The 18,838-nt window shown below is 45.6% G+C and overlaps 1 protein-coding gene across 7 annotated transcripts in view; it reads left to right on the top strand.

Moving 5' to 3' along the window:
* The window catches only part of SLC25A51 (solute carrier family 25 member 51), a 196,154-nt gene extending 178,119 nt beyond the window's left edge, over positions 1-18,035 (top strand). For all 7 annotated transcript variants that reach the window (XM_069630374.1, XM_069630378.1, XM_069630379.1 and 4 more), the window contains one exon: positions 9,881-18,035. In XM_069630374.1, coding sequence (XP_069486475.1) covers positions 9,922-10,821 — 900 coding nt within the window. In that variant the 5' untranslated portion in view covers positions 9,881-9,921 and the 3' untranslated portion in view covers positions 10,822-18,035. The remainder of the gene's footprint in view (positions 1-9,880) is intronic.
* The last annotated feature ends 803 nt before the right edge of the window (positions 18,036-18,838 follow it).

The following is an 18,838-nucleotide window of genomic DNA, read 5'->3' as shown; positions in this document are numbered from 1 at the left end:
TCCACCTTCCAGGGTGACACTTTCCCTGCCTCATTCATCAAGGAGGGGGCCAAGGCATTAGCTTCTTTTGTCAAGGTTCTGATCAACTCGTCCTTTTGAAAGTTGCGTAATCCCCAAAAACCTGATAGAGGCATGCGTCATGCCCCTCCAAAAAAACCAAAACAACTTTGATCCAAATATACCCACAAAACTACAGACCTATAACAGTCCCTTTCCTGCTAAAGATCATAGAGTGGCATGTCTCCAAATACAAAAACGCATGGAAGATAATAACCTTCTTGGCCTGCGCCAATCGGGCTTCAGACCCAGGCATGGAACGGAAACGGTCCTTCTGGACCCAAAGATCCAAATGGACGAAGACAGCGGCAAACCGGTTATCCTGCTCCTATTGGACTTAGCAGCATTTGACCTTGTTGACCACCGAATCCTGATTTAACATCTATCCTCTGCAGCAGCATTCTCAACTAATGCTGCCAGATGGATTCAGTCCTTCCTCACAAATATAACTACCAGAGTCTTCGCACCCACTGCAGCAGCTGAGCCTGTACCTATCCACTGTGGAGTCCCCCAAGGCTCTGTGTCTCTCCCACACGCTACAATATATTCACTAAGCTTCTATTTGATCGTCTTGATAACCTGGGTGTCACCTACACTAACTACGCTTATGACACCCAAGTCCTCATTACCCTCACTGGTTGCTATGAGAGAGATGCCGAAAAATTTAACAAAACCTATCGTGAAATTCAGGCCTGGATGGCTACACACTACCTCTGCTTAAATGACGATAAGACGGAGCTCCTGATCGTTGGCACCCAAGCCGTCTCAATAAACTCGATCTCGGGTACAACTCCATCAACATTGATGGCAACATCATCAAAGTTGCCAAAGAAGTTAAAACCCTTGGTGTTTATTTAGATTCCACACTTTCACTTAAAAAACAGGAAAATTCCACAGCTTCCTCCAGCGCACATACTAATAAACTTATCAACGCCTGCAAACCCTTTCTATCAGCAAATAGTTGCCTCACGCTAGCCAGGGCGCTGATCTTGTCTAAATTGAACTATTGCAACACCCTATTCTCCAGCATGGGGTCTGGCATGGATTCACATGCTCATGAATATTCCCCGTCGTCAGGCCGGGAATCCTCGGTATAGAAAAAAATCAGTATCAGTTTCGTTTCTGATCTGTCTTTCTTAGTAGTAACCAATCACTGGTCTCTGGGTCATACTGCCCCCAGCCAATGATTGCCCTCTCCCTAAGCCCCGCCCCTGGCAGCCATCCTCAGATTTTTACCGCACGTTCAAGTGTTGGGAGTACTGTAGCTCTCGAGCTTTTGCTGCGTTTTCGCGCTTTTTCAGGAGATTTTTCTCATTTTTCGGTTAAATAGAGCTTCAAGCTCCACCGTTTCTACATCCGATCAACGTGGATCTGTTTCGGAGTTTTCTACGCCCCTCAAGGGTGAAGTTTTCGTCGAGTTACGCTTTTGGAGGATTCCATAAGTTCCCATATGGCCCAGGAGAAAGGAAGCTCGACGCCCGGGAAGCTGTTCAGGACCTGCCCTGGATGCCAGCTTCAGAATGTTTTCAAGGAGGACGAGCATTCGTTATGCCTCTACTGTCTCCATGAGGACAAGACGCACACGGAGAAAGACTGTGCGTTTTGTGGGAACATGTCGGAACGGACCATGAAGGATCGCCACCTCCGTCTCGCCAACTGGCTGGAAGGGAAGAGCCCGTCAGGCGAGAAGAAGAAAAAGAAGTCCGAGCGGTCTTCTAAGTCCTGTGAGGGCGCCCCGGCGACGGGGGCCCAACAAAAGGCTAAGCACCGCGAGTCCGCGGGCACCGGGAGCGCCGAACGGTCGGGCTCCTTGGCTGCCAGGCAGGGCGCATCCTCCCCGGCGCCATCAACCACGAGCCAACGCTCTGGCTCGGGTAAGAGGAAGTCCGAGAACCCGGCGAAGCTTCTGGTGAGGCCCCGGTCGATCTCGAAAATTCCGGCAGAGGGGGAGCGAGGATCAGACCCTCCCCCAAGGTGAAAGCCCCAGGCGTCCAGAAGGTGATGATGGCCTTAATTCACCCTGCTAAGACCTCGATTGAGGATGTCGCCGCAGCCCTGGCTCAGCCTGTGGAGGCTACACCAGTGGAGGCGCCCTCAGGACCCAGAGTCTCCCTGCCACCGCGGAGGGAGTCGTCTTTCAGGCCCATTAGGAAGACCCCCACGAAGTCCTCGTTGGAAAAGGTGGGGGAGTGGCTGGTGGCCATCGTGGATACGGACACGACCTCTGAAGAAGAGCTCATCGAAGTCGTGGAAGAGGCCCAGCCCATCGGGAGGGATCCCGACGAGGGCGACGACGAGAGCGACGATGTCGCTGACAAGGCTCCTCAAGAGCCCTCGCACCCGTCGTTTCCGGCGCCGCAGGACACTTCGGCGGCCATTTTGTCAGCGATTCAGTCCTTATGCTCTGAGATAAGGACAAGGTTGCCCCTTCCCCCAACGGAGGTACCTGAGCCAGACCCGACGGGGGAACCGGAGCCAGGACCTTCGGAAAGCCCACCGCATAAGAGGAGGAGGAAGCATCCTACGCCACCTCTCCCACTTCTGCGGCCTGCTCTGCCTTCCCCCCGGTCTACTACCCACGGGGATGATACAGGCACGGACACAGCTATGACAGGTACAGATGACGATGCAGGCGACGACAGGACGTGTCCCCCGTCGCCCCCTGCTCGGGTGTCCCCGCCCGACGAAATTGGATCCTTTCATGCCATGATTTCCAGGGCATCCAAGCTTTTCCAGCTCTGCCCAGAAGAGAAGAAGAGAGAAGGGTTCCTTTACCAACGGCGCGAGGCTAAAAGGAAGACGGTCCTTGTCGTACCGCTTCCTGATGACATCTGGGATGAGGGGCTCGCCCTCCTCAAGAACCCTGCCACGGCACCGGCAAAGAGGGACCGGTACGAGAAGAAATACCGGGTCCCCGACGCTGCCCCCTTGTGCCTTCGGGCACAACCTACCCCGGAATCGGTCGTCTCGGCGGCGGCAAAGAAGAAAGCTGGGGGGGCATCGGCCTCGACATCAACATCCCCGCCGGACGGCGAGGGCAGGAAGTTGGACACGATGGGACGACGGATCATCTCATCCGCAGCAATGACTATTAAGGCGGCCAACGCCCTGGCTATCGTAGCCCGCTACGACAGGGAGTTGTGGTTCAAAATCGCCCCTCTGTTAGACTTCCTTCCCGGACGCCAAAAGGGCTGAGGCCCTTGAAATCCTACAGGAGGGTGAGATTGCTTCGGACCACGCCATCAAAGTGGCAACGGACATAGCCGACACCGGTTTCCGTCAGTTAGGCAACAGCGTTTGCTTGAGACGACGAGGATGGCTCAAGGCCGAGGATTCCCGCCAGGACGTACAAACCAAGGTTTTAGACATGCCCATTCGACGGGAACAACCTGTTTGGGAAGGCGGTTGATGAGTCCCTTCAGGCCATCAAGACAGACACAGAGACTGCCCGGGCACTGGGAGTGCTCCAACAACGACGGCCGTCCTTTCGGAGCTCCGGAGGCAGGCAAGGTGCCTCCAAGGGATCCGGCATTGGCTCCTCCACGTACCGCCAAGCGGCAAGATCTTCGTCCCAGGAAGCCTACAGGGGACGCGGCAAGTCAGGTGGTACCCGTCGTCATCGGCAGGGAGGTCAAGGAGGCAAGGCGGCCTCCAAACAAGATTGAACTGACCGTGGGGTCGGGTCCCCGCCGAAGCACCCTGGTGGGAGGCCGGCTGGCGAGGTTCGTCAGCGTGTGGGAGTCCATCTCCACCGACCGTTGGGTGCTGGACACCCTGTCCCAAGGGCACGCCCTCGAGTTTCAGAAGAAGTGCCCTCGCGTTCCACCCGTGGCCAGGAAGGAATATCACGTCCCTCAACTACTGTTGGAAGTAAGGGCGATGCTCAAGAAGGGTGCCATCGAGCTCGTCCCAAAAAGGCTTCGGGGCTCCGGAGTTTACTCAAGGTACTTCCTCGTAAAAAAGAAGACAGGAGGATGGCGCCCCATCCTGGACCTACGACGACTGAACAAGTACATCAAGGCGCAGAAGTTCCGTATGGTCACCCTCCAGCACGTGCTGGGACAGCTGGAGGAGGGCGATTTCCTGTCGTCGTTGGACTTGGAGGATGCGTACTTCCACATCCCCATTCTAAAAAGACACTGAAAGTTCCTCAGGTTCGTGGTCCAAGGGCGGCACTACCAGTACAAAGCCCTCCCGTTCGGATTGAAGTCGGCACCCATGGTGTTCATCAAGTGCTTCGCACCGGTGACGGCGCGGCTGCGCCTACAGGGGATCCACGTCTACCCCTACCTGGACGACTGGCTCATCCGGGCAAGGACGAGGGAGCTCGCCGTGGAGCACACTGCGAAGACCGTCCAGCTGCTCACGGACCTGGGATTCTCCATCAACTTTCCAAAATCCCACCTGGTTCCGTCACAAGTCGCCCTGTTTCTGGGAGCCAAGCTCGACAGTGGCGCGGCTGGCCTCGCCGTCGGAGGAAAGGACCAGGACCATTCTGGGCAAGGTGCAGCGTCTGCTGGCCACGGACATGGCCAGGGTAAGATCTATCAAGTCCCTCCTCGGGATGATGTCCTCCTGCATTTATCTTGTGTGCCTTTGCAGGCTTCGGATGCGCCCCTTACAAGAGTTCATCGACGCCCGCTGGGTCCAGTCGACAGGCAGCTTCGAGGACAGGATCCCTCTCAACGAGACGTTCCGTCAGGCGATCCGGTGGTGGGGTACCCGCTCCCATCTGTCGGCGGGCACGGACTTTCAGATCCCAGCTCACCAGGTGACGGTGACGACGGACGCCTCCCTGGAAGGTTGGGGAGCGCACTCCGGAGATCTTCACGTGAGAGGCCTTTGGCTCCCGGAGGAGAAGTCACTCCACATCAACATTTTGGAGCTCTGCGCAGTGTTCTGGGCCCTCGGGTCCTTTCTTCTGTCCCTCAAGGGCAAGGTGGTGAGGATCTTCACCGACAACACCACCACGATGTTCTACATCCGGAAGCAGGGCGGAACCAGGTCCCCGGCCCTATCCAAGGAAGCCCAGGATCTGTGGCATTGGGCCGTCGCCCAACTGATGTTTCTGGTGCCTCTTCATCTGGCAGGAATAAAAAACACGATCGCTGACTCACTCAGCAGGGAGCTGCGCTCGTGCCACGAGTGGGAACTACGCCATGATCAAGTGGATCGACTCTTCGACGATGGGGCGAACCCCAAATCGATCTCTTCGCGACGGCGACGAATTCCAAGCGCCGGAGGTTCGTTAGCAGGTTCCCCCAGCCGAGGAGCATGGGCGATGCTTTCTCGTTCCCCTGGGACGGCCTATTTCTTTATGCATTCCCTCCGCTGGCGTTGCTGCTCCGGCTCATCAACCAGCTCAAGAGGTCCCGGTGCAGGATGATCCTCGTCGCACCGGCGTGGCCGAGACAGATCTGGTTCCCAGACCTTCTGGACTTGTCAACGTCCACACCAGTCAAGCTGCCAACGGACGCAGACCTTCTCTCCAGAGAAGGAGGTGCCATTCTTCACCACAACCCGGAGTCGCTGAACTTGCAGGCCTGGCTCCTGGAGCACTAGAGTTTGGAGGGTACGACATCCCAGCCGACTGCAGAGAGGTTCTTGCAAAGGCCAGGGCGTCCTCATCTCTCAAGTGCTACGGACAAAAATGGAAGAGGTTCTCTGTCTGGTGCCGTGCACAGAAGATTAACCCTCTGTGGATTACAGCCCCTCAAGTACTGCCGTACCTACTGTCGCTGGCCAAAGCTGGACTGGCTCACGCCTCCATCAAAATACATCTGGCGGCAATCTCCCGATATACCAGGACTACGGGACGGGCGTCCTTGTGGTCTCATCGCCTGATGAAAGAATTCATGAAGGGACTATTCCGATCATTCCCGCCAGTGAAGGCCCCTGCCCCGGCGTGGGAGCTTAATGTAGTGCTGACCAGGCTCATGGGGGCCCCATTCGAGCCCATGCATTCGGCGCCTCTGAAGTTTCTGTCATGGAAGACAGCTTTCCTCATGGCCATCACCTCCGCACGACGAGTGGGAGAGATCCAGGCCCTATCTTGGTTCTACGTGGACCGCACGAAGAGTTTTCGGAAGACGTCACAGCTGTTTGTGAACTTTGGGACTGTGACTCAAGGGAAGGCTCTCTCGAAGACTTGCATTTCCAGATGGCTCTCCGGCTGCATCATGGACTGTCACCGGTTGGCAAACCGACCGCTGCCCGGCCGTCCGAGAGCCCATTCGACCAGAGCGATCGCTGCTACCACGGCGTTCCTGTCTGGTGTGCCCCTGCTAGACATCTGCAGGGCTGCGACGTGGAGGTCGACGCACACCTTCACAAGATTCTACTGCGTCGATCGGGACTCCAGGGAGGAGTCCAGGGTCGGCCAAGCTGTGCTGCGCAACCTGTTCGCCTAAGGTGAGCCTGGTGAGGAGGTAAGAGATGCTTAATATTGAGTTGTTGTATTGCTTAATGTTGAGCCTGTTGCCACCTCCCTTGGTTGTGCATGTGTGTACTGCTATGTATTCTCTTATTCATGAGCATGTGAATCCATGCCAGACCCCATGCTGGAGAAGGAACAAGTTACTTACCTGTAACTGTTGTTCTCCAGCATGGGTCTGGCATGGATTCACATGTGAACCCTCCCGCCTACCCCTCTGCGGCTCTTCACTTGGTCATACTGCCACTTACGTGCTACCAAATCTGAGGATGGCTGCCAGGGGCAGGGCTTAGGGAGGGGGTAGTCATTGGCTGAGGGCAGTATGACCCAGAGACCAGTGATTGGTTACTACTAAGAAAGACAGATCAGAAACGAAACTGATACTGATTTTTTTCTATACCGAGGATTCCCGGCCTGACGACGGGGAATATTCATGAGCATGTGAATCCATGCTGGAGAACAACAGTTACAGGTAAGTAACTTGTTCCTTATTAGGCTCCTCTGAGTGCAATCTGAACAGATTACAAGTGCTTCAGAACAACGCCATACGCAGCGCCATGGGCAAGCCATATCTCAGCCACCAGATGTGATTCTCACTGGCTACCAATACGTGACAGAATCAAACTTCCCACTCTTGCCATTACACACAAATGTCTGACTAACAAATTCTCAAGGCACCAATCCACCAGAGCCACCAGATCTGCCTACCTGCATTGCCTCACGATACTGAAGTTTAAATTGAAAACAGCAGGGGGCTCGAGCTTCCCAGTGCTAGCAGCCAAATGCTGGAACTCCCTACCAACAGCTATCCGAGCTGAATCTTCTTTTTGGCCCTTCAGATCTAAAGTAAAAATGTGGCTCCTCACTTAATCATGTCGATCACTGTACACTCAGAACTGTAACATGTACTTAGGTACACTAGTTATTCAATACTGTAACCTGTTTGTCTCATCCTACGATCTTTGCCGTTATCACCTTGACCACATGTAACCTGGTCTAATACACTGTACTTGTAACTGCTAATTTATGGTACCTGTAACAATTTCTTATATGTTCAAGCGCCCAGATACCTCAGGGTTCGGTGCGCTTTATAAATAATAAATTAAACTAAATTCATGCTTGTCTTGAGATTACCATCTCCTGCTGTGGTAGAGCATCCCAAATCTGACGTATTGTTGTGTCTGCATGGATCTCTGGCATACACAAATGGTGAGGACAAAGCTCAATTAAATGTGTTCTCTTGTTTGAAAGATAATTTCAGAGTCTGTCGATAGTCAAATAATTTGACTAGACACGCCTGGACATAGTCCAGTTCCTTTAACAACCCGATTGGTGAATTGGGCACATAGCCATTTCTTGTTTCGGCACCTTCAATAACCTGTTTCCCATTTTTAAGGTCATAGTTTTCCAATTTGAATCCGATCTCAACAATTGCTCTTCCTTGTTAACCAAGTTTTGTCCTAGACGAGGACCACATTTTTTCAACAATTTGGATCCCAGACATAAAAGCATTATAATTGTGAGTGTGGTCTCCAATTGGGAGCAGATCTTTTATCAGTTAAAAGGAAAAAAGCTCTTATCCTCCCATTGATATGTTTTGTTAGGGCAGCATACAAAACTAACCCTGTGTTTCAACAATCTATTTTTAGGTTATTGCATATGAAAGTATTTCAACGGTAATTTACAATCTGCTGTTATAAGTTAATCAGCCTCCTCTTGGAAGACCCACGCGCATTAATCTCGAGCATAATTTGAGAAGTAAACTCCAATGCAGAGTTAGGAGAGCTGTAGTTGTTAATAAAACACTGTCACAAGTTAATGTAATGCTTGGATTAACAGAAGGCACCTTTTATAGTGGTTTGCCATTTTTCTGGAAGACTGCATCGTATTCCCTCTCGCTGCTTCAGTGTGTCTTTGCAACTATATATTGGCATAGTCAAAATGTCCAGTGTTTCAGACTGCGGGGTGTGAGCAAGGCACTGAACCAGTTGCCGCTTTTCGCTACAATGCTCGCCTCACAATGCAATGTCATGTCAGATGTACAAGTTAGATATGGAAGGGAAGTTCTTGCTTTTTAGTTGTTTTCAGTTCACATTGGCCCCATGGAAATCTTGATTACATGCCAGAGCTGGTTGAATGTGTTCTTCAATGTACCATGCAAGAACATTAGGTTCCTAGCAGCAGGAAAAGGATGGTTTTATGCTGTGCTGGAAGGTCTATCATTTTCGTGCGAAGGAAATTGTTCTCGCAGTGGAAGTGAATATGTTGATGAGGATGGCTTGGAGACTAGGCTGCAGAGAAAGTATTTCATTGTCGTATGACGTGACTAGCCCTGCCTTTTTAAGTTTTTCCTCATTAGCGACATCTGTTTTCACCACAAAAAATGTCTTTCAGGCTAGGATAAGTAAAACAAGATAATGTGGTAGATTTGTATATATCTAACAACTTGTACTTTTTTTGTTTAGACCATTAAAGTTAAATTGGTTGGAATGCTCCAAGCCTCACAGCAAAGCATGGTGTTTTAATGGTTAATAGTATGCTCTAGTGCACAAAAAAACGAACATGCCTTAGAAAAATATGTTCTTAATTGCTGGTCGTGATATCAGATGCATACAGTCCTCCTGAAAGCAGCTGGGACAATGCTTAGTTCCAATCCTTCCCTCCCAGGTAATGGATAATATAAGCACAAACTGAATGTAGACAGTATGGCTGGACCCCTTGACTCGCCAAATATTAGAATCCATTCAAGATTTTAGGACGTATACCACGACTTTGCGGGAACATTTTAAATGCAATGCGTTTCCGTGGACGTTATTTGCAGGTTTCCTTTTGATTGCGAAAACTCATATGCATTGGGTCAGTGATCCATGCTTTAGCATCATGCCTTGCATTTGGGCATTTATACTGGTAGTTTGAAAGCTCTTACTCCTGAACAGGCATCCAGTCACCAAGTTATGATGTGGACAACTCCTGATGGGGGAAACTCTTTGGTTGTGGCAAAGGAAGCACTTTGAAGAATGATTCTGTACTTGTGTAACAACTGCCCTGAAAACAGCTTAACATGATGCCCTCTTCATGGGAGGCTGAGGAAAACCTGTAATTTTCAATTCTTCCAGGAGAAAGGGTTGGAGCAAGTTTTTACCATAGCCTTCACTCACCATAACCACCACTTGCATTAGAACAAAGGCCCAATTATGGTTTAGGAAACCAAGATAAATTGCATGTCCACTTGATATCACTTTTTTTTAACTATAGAATAGATGATATTTCAATGTGTATGCTGCTATTATTTGGATGAGATTATATTTTTCATCTTTTTATAAGAATTAATGTGTGCGCTATGACTTCTCAGATGATTATAATTATGCATGTTTATATTTTTCACTGCAGGTGAGCGACATTAAACCACCCATAATTCTTACGCTAACGAGATGGATTCAAAAGCTCATGAGAAAAGACAAAAAGATCTCCTTTTATCCTCATCCAAGCAGGATCTCAAACATCACATTGCCAATGTTCACCCAGGAAAGCATTACTTCTGTGGTTACTTTGCAGCTGTAACAAATATCGCAGTGACCTTTCCCATCCAGAAGGTCCTTTTCCGCCAGCAGCTATATGGACTGAAAACCAGAGATGCCATCCGTCAGCTACAAATGGATGGAGTTCGAAACCTGTATCGTGGAATTTGTCCTCCATTTATCCAAAAGACCACCACTTTGGCACTTATGTTTGGCCTTTACGAGGACTTTTCAAGCCTTCTTCATCTACATACCAATGCTCCTGAACTTATGACACGCAGTATGGCAGCAGTGTTGGCGGGTACAGCCGAAGCTCTGCTCACTCCTTTTGAGCGGGTTCAGGCATTACTTCAAGATTACAAGCACCATGACAAATTTACAAACACCTACCAGGCATTTAAGATGTTGCGGGGGTATGGAATTAGCGAGTACTACAGAGGTTTGGTGCCCATTCTGCTCCGCAACGGCGCTAGCAATGTACTTTTTTTTGGTTTGCGAGGACCCATCAGGCAATGCCTACCCAAAGCCAAATCCCCTAGTGGTGATGTAGTCAATGACTTTATCTGTGGAGGTTTCCTAGGAGCCGTGTTAAGCTTAATTTTCTACCCAATGAATGTTGTAAAAGCACGTATGCAGTCCCAGATAGGGGGGGAATTTCAGTCTTTTAGACAAGTGTTTCTGTTGATCTGGATGGAGCGTGATGGAAAGGTGTCTCATCTATTGAGAGGAGCACATCTGAATTGCCATCGTTCCATTTTGTCATGGGGCATAATCAATGCAACCTATGAGCTCCTGTTAAGGTTTCTGAGCTAAACCATAACATATACCAACAATTATCTGTGCAAAATGATTTAAAGAACATGTTCTTTTATGTGCATGCATTAATTTGGCTGTTAAATTATACGGAAACTGATATGATTTTGTAAACTGCAAACATGTGACCATTGCATTTAGAACTGGTATTTGATCAGCCAGTTGGCGTCTAAAAAGATTTTAGCAGTGGATATTCCGTCTAAAGTGTGGTCTGTCTTCAGTTTAGACAAGTTGGAGCCTTAAGCCATAAACCCTAATCTAATTTAATTTTGAGGCTAGTTCTAGTTTTGTTATCTGAATTGGGTGGGGGGGGGGGGGTGAAGGAATCGGCTGATTATTTTAAAGCGAACAGATGTCCTCATTTTGGATATTTGCTATGTTTTTCTTAAACCTTTACGTTTTAAAATGCTCCGGTCGGAACACTTCATGTTAATGATAGTGTGACTCTTAACCCTATGATTACATTGCTCCTTTGTCATCAAGCACAATGTAGACTTGGAATCCCAGCAGCCAAGCTTTGTAGGTCACTCACTTTCCAAGCCTTTCCGCATGGGTTGTGGATGATGGGGCCTTGGCCCTCAGTTAATGTCAAGGTGCATTTTAAACCTAATCAGTGCTTTGAAAAATGTGGTTTGTAAATTGGGTTGCAGTTATCCTTTAACAATTTCTGGCTGGGACCACTGAACCTGCAAATACACATCTGAATCCTAGTATGTTCTCCTCCCAGAATGTTCTCCTCCCAGAATTTCAACCTGACAATTTGGTATGGGCACTATTCTGTAGTAAAAGATGTGAACACCTCATTATTTATCAAAGTGTACTGTAATTTAGGGAAATGTGTAATTTGTGTTGCAGCTTTACCGATATACTGAAAACAGGAACAGTGAGGAGGTTGTTGCTCTAAATTTGATTCCTTATTATCCACTTTTCTCCCCAAAAAAATCTTTGATGCTACTGGTTTTCTTTTGCTTTGTTAATTATGCCCAACAAGCTGGCACACGATTTTTGTTGCCAGAAACTTAAAGTGAAATTTGAGTCGGTGGTAGATCTGCTCTACAAAAACGTTTCTGAAATACCAGGAACAAAGTTCCACATATCCAGTCATACGAAGATGATCTCTAATCTTATGCTCCTGGCTGATCTGCTGTTTGCTGGAAACCGAACATCTTGCAAAAAGTAGTGGCTGATTAACCTTTCACGTTCCTGATTTGACACTGTATTCTGTCTACTTTTAGATGCAGAGATAAATGAGTTTATAGAAGTGTAAGTATTTTATTGTGTTGTGTGGTTGTCTGGAGGACAAGATTGTTTTAGTTCAGGCCCTTGTTTGACACTTTGTTGTGTATCAAGCCGGTTATCTCCCGTGCACTTAATTATAGCCCGTTTCCCATATTACTGTTATGAAGCCTTCTAAAAATACATATTTGGTTCATATAATCTGTGTAATGTGGTTATCTTTAAAAACTATCAAACTGCGATAGGATGTTCAAAGAATTATCAAATTCATTGATTTCAAAGTTAGTTACTGTTTGACACTGTAAACTGGGATCCTTTGTGGACTTTTCTCTTCTTAAACTTTCCCTTCATTGCTGCTTGACATGCAGCTAAGTTCTTCTCCTCTAACATGTTGATGATATACATTTGCCAGCATAGGGAAAGGGCATGGTGTGTGTCGCATGATCTCCTTCTAGGTTTATCCTGGCAGCTAGAGTCCAAAATATTGGCATGCTTTTTTTCATGGGGAGAATGGGTTCCTCCTACTGACCACCCACCCCCACATCCAGCCGCGGACCTTTTCTCTGCTTCCAAACCACAGGCCCATGCTTGCCCAGTTTAGTATGGAGCTAATTTCTTCTGTATAGTTTGACGGTACAATTGCCAAGCACAATTATTAAGTTTGCCTTAATTTACAAGTATTGATGCCTCCTATAAAGTGTACTTTTTACTCTCCCAGGGTTCACATGGGTGTAAATTATTTGTCCTTTCTGTCACTCTGTTTGCACTTCGTTTGCACCCTAAGGGCCAGGGTCCTATTTGGTTGATGCGTGTCAGTTTACTGCCAGAATGTCAAAATGCATCTCTTATCCCAGCATGCCAACTAGAGTCGTAGTCCAAGCAGCTTTAAAACTTGATTCCTCATACATAAACGAGAGGAACCTACGACAATCTTGTCTGAAGTATGTAAGTTATTGCAGATACGGCAGACCCAATTGCTATGCTCGGCTGTACATTTGATAAACTGACACTCTTTTAATAAGCATCATAAGTTAGCACGCAGGCTCTTGCCTGTGGCAGGATCTGTTAAAACAATGCATAGTTTGTTTTTGTATCGCTTTTAAAGTTGAGCATTGAGGGCGGTTTGCATACAAGTAAGTAATACGCATGTGACTGTGAAAAAAGATTTAACCAGAGCCCCAGGATAAATGATCTGCCATGAAACAGTCACGTCATTTTATATGCTTGGAAAATAAAGCACACTAGAAAGTTTGTGCGCTAATGAAACTAGGGCTGCATTGTTTCATTAAACTATAGTGCAGAATAAAAGAATGGCAGTATTCCCTAGATGCAGCTTTGCCTCACAACTCTTCAGGGACCTTTCCGGTTTAGATGTGAGGAACATCTGTGGGGTAAGAGCCTTGTGTCAGTCCCGTTCTGTTTTTCCACATAGCCCCATTTAAATCCAGATGAGGCTCTCATTGGATGAAGCTAAATAATACTTGTCCTCTAGCTGCCTTTGCATCACCAATGTAGATCTAGTCCTATCTTAGTGTCTCTGGCCCTTGCCGCTCTAGCCATCAGAGGTTTCCAATCTGATCCCCTTGGGGGTTTCTACATTATTCAGCAAGAAGTTAGCATCATCCACAAAGGTCATGTCCTATGACCGTCGGCCAGGTAATGCCAAACAAAAGGGCGGAAACCATAATCTGTCTTTGTTACTTTATTGTCTAGGTCTGCGCTCCACTATGTCAGAAAAATAGCTATTTGGGCCAGGGTCTTGGCTTCAGAGTTGAGCATTTTAGAGCATGGATCCTTCTCCCAAAAACCATTTTAAACTGTTAAGTCTAGGTTAACCAGTAGTTTGGTTAAAATGCATTTTTCCCCTCTTCCTTCAAGTTAATGAGGGAAAAAGCATCACATTTTCCAATAAGGGGATGACCCAAATAAAGCATTCATATTCTCCTGAGAAGAATATTTTTTGCTATTTTCTAAATATTTCCGGAACAGCAGGACACACAATTCTATATGTAAACATTACTTAACAATGATAGTTAAATTCCTTCATGGCAATCTGGAAGAAACCTCCAGTGCGTGAAGATGTATTACCCTGTGCAACTTCATAGGTGTGTCTTATTTATTATTTATTTTTTTATTTAATTGTGGGGCCTTGTCGTTATGCAGAAAGGCAGATCTAGTAGGCCTTAAAATATTGTTTTGAAAAATAGAAAGGAAGCTTGCACTATTGCCAAAGAAATTGGAATTGGTGAAGCCAGTGAAACTAGTGTTTTAAAATCCTCTTTTGTAAAAATATACCAGAGATACTGTGTTTGAGTTTGAACTTTAGCATTGTCATGTTTGCAGACATTGAAAAATGCATCGAACTGATCCCAATGTGTGCTTTATGTATTATTTAGAGATTAGTCTTTTTAATCAATGGACCCTACTGTTAAAGTGCAATGTGCTTTGTTCTCCGGAACTTGCAAGAATAGGTGTTTTGAATACATTTTGTTACACAACAAAAAGATAAAGGGTAACGTAAATCAGTCCCATGTTTCGTATCCATATTAAGTTCAGTTTTCTTATGTTTCTTATATTAAACCATTACTTCATTAGACACTCTATGCAGATTTTGTAAAGGTCTCTTAAAGAAGTTCAGTGTGGTGTTGCGATTGTCCCAAAAATGAATACCTCTCGAATTGCAAAAATGCAAACTAAGATACCACAGATCAGGCACCATAGTCTCCAACTGTTGGACCAACTCAATTTGTTAATCTAAACGCAGACATTCTGTTTTTAAGCATGGAATTGAAGCATATTGGGCTTGGAACCCAGGCACATGAAATGTGGTATGTGATTGGAAATCCCTACCACCACCAAGGAATAGGTATATTTTGAATACTGACGAGTGGAGTATGCCATTTACTTTCATTGTGGGGCTACAACGGACCATGAACACTTGTGGTTTGCATTGCTCCATAGGAAGCCTTTGGCAACCATTTCTCTTTCAAAATGCTGTGACGTCACGACTTTCATAATCGCCTGCTTTGACCTCACAGCAAGCAAATACATAGTTTACACCTGCTTTCCCGGGTCATATTGCACCCAAGGAAAGCAGAGGAAGCGGGCTCAACAAACTGCGACTCCCCTGTTAAATTGGGAGCCATGCTTTTGATAGTTTGTCAGAGCTGCAGCTCCACTGCGACAAAGGTTGGTCTGCCTTTCTCAACGCAGAAGCTTTAATCTGGCAAACTCTCACTGGACTGGATACTCGTGGCGTTGAGAGAAGTAGGGGATGGGTTTGTTGGAAACATTATTTTCTAGATTGGGTGCAGAGGGCACACTACACAACAAGGGAGGTGGGGTGGTAGGATACAGATATAATTTTTCTGATCTAAGTTTTCCTTGCCATGCATACGGCTGCTGCAGTGTAAGTCCTGGGAAACAACACAGGGAGGAGAAAAGGTATGTAGGTGGGGCCATACACAGCATATGACTAAAGATTAATAGTTTCAACTGCGAGGCATATTACACCTTCAGATTCTGAGTGACATCATCGTCTTGAGTTTCGCTTTCATTATTGCTCATCAAATATCACTCGGGACCCCTTGGTGGAATATAGCTCCGTAATTTAAAGCTACCCTTCTACAATTCAATACATGTGCAAGAATAAAAGATATAATTTCACACTTGTTACTGTGAATTAAATGTTTGCCAAACATCCTTAAAAGATGTCAGATTGCAGTACATAACTTTTTTTTGCCATGATCCAAAATGGGTCCTCTTTATTCTCAGCAGTCTGTCGGTAGTCATTATGCTACTTGTTTAGGATTTATTATAGTTTCGTAGTAGCATCCCAATACCAGTCACCTAGAAAGTCAAGTAGAATTGAAGTATAATGAAAGTGAAATTGGTAGTTCTCATTGCCTACTTTGAGGCATGATGGATTTTCAGGAGACTCATTATGCTTCATGGAGAAGCACTGTAAGCATAAAATGTTTTTGCAGAGTAACTTTTCTGCTCTGCCTTATTGTGCATGTTAGGTTTATTTCATACGATCCTTGTTATGAGTCACTGAACAGTTGTTGGCTTATCCTTCCTCTTGACGCATTTCTAAAGCGACCGAGCATATCTGTTGTTCCTGACTGTAGTGGGAGCATGCAAGTCTGCCCGGAAACAAGAACGTGCATACCTCCCTGGACTTTAAATATTCCATTATAATAAGCATATTTTCAGGCATTCCTTCTATCTTAAATATGGATTGATTGGCAGTCGCATTCTGTTTTTCATCCTTAACAGAAGATTCTTTATCGTTTGAAACTTTGAATGGTTTGCTTTGGGACTTAACTTATCCTCCTTATTTCTCTGTGCCTCTTGAGCACTGAATAAAAAAACTCCTCAACAGTATGTGAATTGGTCTGCTTTGGCAAAGAACACTTTAGGTTAAACTGTTATTGTTCGTAAATAACTACATTTAAAGCCTTTGCAGATTATAGTGGGGAATTTTAAATATGTTGCACTGTATATAAAATGCTCAGCCATTTTGATGTGCTTGTGTTTTGCAAAGGCATAGTGAAACATCTCAGACTTGACTGTTTGGCTCCTTGCCTGTAAAGTCTATCAAGCTACGGCCTGCTGCAGCTATGGGCTCTTTTGGGGGTAGGAGAGAGGAGTTGTCTGATTTTCTTTTTTTTCTCCATAATGTACAAGTGCATATACACCATATTTACACATTAACATTAGTTGCACAACTGCCCTTGATTCAATCACTACTTAGCCAGAGTCTGGCATGCCTTTTTCACTCTAATGGGCCAGGGTGAGCATATATTGGAAATTTGAAAACCGTGTTTTGCTCTTTTAATTTATTTCTTTACATGCAGTTGGGTTTTAATATTACAATGTTTATTTTCTAAGCACTTCTGCCTGGACAATTGCAAGCTACTCATGGTGATTTTACAGACTCTGAAATTGTCTTTCCAACTGAACACCAGTGGTGCCATCTCCAGTATGTTCCAACCCTATCCTTCTGGCCCTTATAAGAGGTTAAAGTAGCCTCTTCTTCTTACGCTCCACCAAGACCTAATAGTTCTGTGACAGGGTTACATCATTTAACCACTGCTCTACAGGCAGTCCAGACATTGTGATAATGCGTTCACTTCAAGTATGATCTTGGTAAATGGGAGGAGGCTTATCCAAGGGAAGGGGATGCAGTAAACATATCTGGCATCTGAGGTACAGATGTTTAGTGTGGGAGGAGGAATCAAAGTCCACTTCTGAAGTGAAAGACTTGTTATCAGTGAAATGTGATATAAACGATAGCTAGAAAACGAATTAGACGAGGGCCTATTTCCAAATGTCTTCCCTATTGAGTGCATATAGTATTATGTGCTTTGAAACTAAAGCATAAAGTTTAAAATGACCCTCAGCAAAACACTCCAACAAAAAAAGATACACTGTTTCATGTGTCTTTGTTCAGAAGTGCTGTGGTATTTGAATCATGTTGGAAATGCATAATATAGATGTAATGCTTGGTGAGGTTGGGGAGGCTGTTCTGGCAAATAAAACCCAACATTCGTAATTCAGAACTCGAGAATATATATTCTTTCCAGTTTATATTATCAAGGTCCCTGCAATGTATGCTTTGTTTTTCCTCTTCTCTGGGCACAAACGGAGCAAAGAATATTTCCTGTTCCGCCTGTCACGTCAAAATGAATGACCGTGCTAAATGTCAGTGGTATGGGTTTGCCACCAAAGTGAGGAGTTTATTTTCAAAAGAAAGGCATTGCTTAGTTTTTTTTGGTATGCGCCACTTTATTTTGGTAAGTTATTGTAAGAAGCTTACCATAAAAATGTAATATTGTGCGGTTTTTGTTTTTGCATTTGGTTTATATTTTGAGATCATTTGGCTGTATTGCATAAATGTTGATTTTTCTGCTGACCTTTTTATCATTTGTTCAATCACCACCATTGTCAATAAATGAGACCCTGTTGCAATTGTTTTAAGGAATACTTTTCCATTCTGTTAAGGCACAATTGCTGATATTTTTAACATTTTATTTTTTATCATTTTTCGAAATATGTACTTTAAATCCAATCAGTGTTGAGCATTGCTGAATAATTGTTCTACTTGAATTATATTTGCAATATATATATATATATGTATATATATATATATTTCTTGGATTAACGATTAAAGGAACAAATGGTGCTGTTACTTTTTTAGTTAAGGTTTTGTTCCCTAACACTGTATATGAAAAGACAGAAAAGCACTTCTTTGCTGTAAACAGGCACTCTTGTGTAATTTCTAGTTACTTGCAACGTTATTCAATATTCCCTGTTGGTTACTGAATGGTGATAAAGGTTTGCCAGATTGCCCTCTTGCTTAATCACAGTAGCAAAGCCATATTACTATCCTTTTTTAAAATAATCTTAGTGGTGCTGTTGTCCTAGAAAAGGGGACTGAACCGCAGACTCTACACAGACTTATTTCTTTATAGTCCTATGTCCCATCCCATTTCCTCCATACATTTGGAACATTATGTCCTTCGGGGCATGACTTGAGCACTTTTTATAGCTCAAAATAAATCTTCTTTTTATGAGCGGGCCAGTGCATGCATGGCCTGGAACCTGCCTTTCTATGCCCCGCCCCAAGCCTTACCCTTCTCCTTTTTTCTCTGTGTGTCTCTGAATGCATCATGGACTGATCTTTTGCAAAGAAAATATCCTCCGATGGTTGACATGGCTGTGGCTGAGGAGCAGGCACTGGTCTGTGTCCGCGTTTGTCTCAAAGAATCTACTAAAC

Source organism: Ambystoma mexicanum, chromosome 6q (assembly GCF_040938575.1).
Source record: "Ambystoma mexicanum isolate Mex_15411 chromosome 6q, UKY_AmexF1_1, whole genome shotgun sequence".
In the NCBI taxonomy this organism is placed as follows: Eukaryota; Metazoa; Chordata; class Amphibia; order Caudata; family Ambystomatidae; genus Ambystoma; species Ambystoma mexicanum.
Note: the sequence above shows the minus strand (reverse complement) of the source record. Positions and strands in the feature narration are given on the sequence as shown.